The 2560-nt window shown below is 41.4% G+C and overlaps 1 protein-coding gene across 1 annotated transcript; it reads left to right on the top strand.

The window, feature by feature from the left end:
* Positions 1–262: 262 nt before the first annotated feature.
* LOC138354306 (uncharacterized) lies at positions 263–1432 on the top strand. The gene has a single exon (XM_069308456.1). The coding sequence runs from the start codon at positions 263–265 to the stop codon at positions 1430–1432; it is 1170 nt and encodes a 389-aa protein (XP_069164557.1).
* The last annotated feature ends 1128 nt before the right edge of the window (positions 1433–2560 follow it).

Here is a 2560-nt window from a genome sequence, read left to right as displayed (position 1 = left end):
GTTGCACTTACAAAGACATCCTGAGAACTTGAAATTGTACCATGAAATAATCAAGAAACAACTCGATGTCAAATTTATCGAAGTTGTGACAAATGATAACCCAAAGGAAGGACACTACCTGCTACACCACCCTGTACTGAAAAATTCAGCTACTACCCCACTACGGATAATATTTAATTGCAATGCTAAGACAAAGCAGAGTAGTGTTTCCTTAAATGACTGCCTTTAAACTGGCCCTAGCCTGACACAAAGGCTATACGACATGCTGTTAAAGTTCCACATCGGGATTTATGCATACACAACAGACATCAGTAAAGCCTTCATTAGGGTAGGTCTCCAAGAAGAAGAAGACTGTAACTACACAAGGTTTCTATGGATTAAGGATCCTAATGATCCAAACAGTGAATTAATCACTTACAAGTTTGTGTCTGTTTTGTTTGGTGCCACGTCTTCTCCGTTTCTGCTTCAAGCTACCATAAACACGCACTTGAAGAAGTCCAATAACCCAAATAAAACAGAAATTAGCAATAACTTGTATGTGGACAATTTCCAATCAACAGCCAGCAGTGAAAGTAAACTACTGAACCTAAACCACAAGGCCAATCGAGAATTAATGGGAGCAAATATAACTCCCCAGTCATGGGTCTCCAACAATGCTAAATTAAATCAACTGATAGAAAATGATTTTCCCGACTACCAGGTACCCGAGACGACAAAAGTACTAGGTGTCGAATGGGATACGACAGAAGATCAGTTGACAATCAAGTCGGTGGAGCCAGATACCACCAACCTAACAATGAGAAAATTACTCTCACAAGTAAGCAAACCCTTCGACCCATTGGGACTATTAAGTCCAATCTTATTTAATGGGAAGTTGATAATGCAGGAATGTTGGGAACAAAAGATAGACTGGGATGATCTTCTAACACCTACCTTACAAGAAAAATGGCAAGGGCTAGTGAAAGATTTAAGTATCCTAGAGTCTGTCAATTTCCCTCGGAACACAGTAAATAAAAAAGAACCAATGAAACAACATGTATTCTGTGATGCCTTCTGTGAGGCTTATGGCACGGTAGCTTACCTGGTCTCAAATGGGCAAGCCAAACTGCTCACATCAAAGGCCAGAGTGGCACCGTTAAAGAAACGATCATTGCCACTACTGGAATTAGCAGCCATTCTGCTAGGAACAAGATTGGCTCATTATCTGATCAAGGACTTAAGCAACATTCACTTTGAAGAAACAGTGGTATGGTCAGAAAATGAGGCATTGCTACACTTGGTTAAAAACAATAATAGTAAAAATCCTTGCATGAGTAACTGCGTTAAGGAAATACAAGAGTTGTCGGCAGGGTACAAATTGAGATATGTACCCACCAAAGAGAATCCAGCTGACTATCTCTCCCGAGGCCTGATTTTATGGCAATTAACATAGACAGAGATGTGGTTTAATGGACCTCAGTGGCTAATCAGCGACGAGTGGCCTAAACAAAAGCCACAAGTCATTTTGACCAATGTCACTGAGAACCCAGAACTACCTTGGACTTTGGTAATTGACCCTAATCGGTACTCTGAACTGAACAAACTAATAGGTGTCACCCAAGTGGTGCTTGATTTTCTAAAGAAAATAGGAATCAAGCATAAATTCCCTAGTGCCCTAAGGTACTGGGTCAAAAAAGCTCAGACAGACACATTAGGAACAGAATTTGACAATGTCCCTAAGAAGCTACAAAATTTTCTGTGTCTCTGGGTAGACACCAACAATTATAACATAATCAGATGTGGAGACCGCTTACAGCATGCGGACATAGATCTGGAAGCCAAAAATCCAATATTGCTTCCTTGTCACCACATAGTAAGCAAACTAATTGTGTTACACATACACAAATACAACACTCTGCATGGTGGGAAATTAGATTTTCTCACAGACTTAAGACAACAGTACTGGCTACCCCAAGGTAGGCAGACTGTAAAATCCATAATTAAATCGTGTGTTATTTGCCGGAGATACGATGCCAGAGTGTGTCCATATCCTGGCCCTCCTCCTCTTCCAAAGGAACGAGTTGTACATATTCGTCCCTTTGAGACTACAGGAGTAGTTTTCAAAGGAACACTAACGCTAACAGGCACCAAGGACAAAAGAAAAGTAAAGGCATATATCTGTCTTTTCACTTGTGCCACAACAAGGGCAGGCCATCTACAAGTGACTCCCAATATGAGTGCCGAGGCATTCTTACAGGCTTTTGGCAGATTTGCTTCATGTAGATCCTGTCCTAAGTTAATGATCTCAGACATAGGGTCCAACTTAGTGGCAAGAGAAGCATGTCTGAGGAAAATCTGGATAAACCCAAAGGTGCGCACGACCCTAAATCAACAGCAGTGCCACTGGAAATTCATACCTCTCAGAGCCCCAAGGCACGGAGGGTTCTATGAACGCATGATTGGTTTCGGTGAAACATTCTCTATGGAAAACCCTACACCATCAAAAGATTGACCTACAGGAGCAACAAACCATAGCCATAGAGATAGAAGCACGAGTTAATAACCGACCACTTACCTACCT

Source organism: Procambarus clarkii, chromosome 62 (genome assembly GCF_040958095.1).
Source record: "Procambarus clarkii isolate CNS0578487 chromosome 62, FALCON_Pclarkii_2.0, whole genome shotgun sequence".
Lineage (NCBI taxonomy): Eukaryota > Metazoa > Arthropoda > Malacostraca > Decapoda > Cambaridae > Procambarus > Procambarus clarkii.
The sequence above is the reverse complement of the archived record's forward strand: the minus strand, read 5'-3'. Positions and strand labels throughout refer to the sequence as shown.

Excerpts from the sequence above, each read along its gene's own strand:
- LOC138354306 (XM_069308456.1), top strand. The coding sequence starts at position 263 with ATGCTGTTAAAGTTCCACATCGGGATTTATGCATACACAACAGACATC.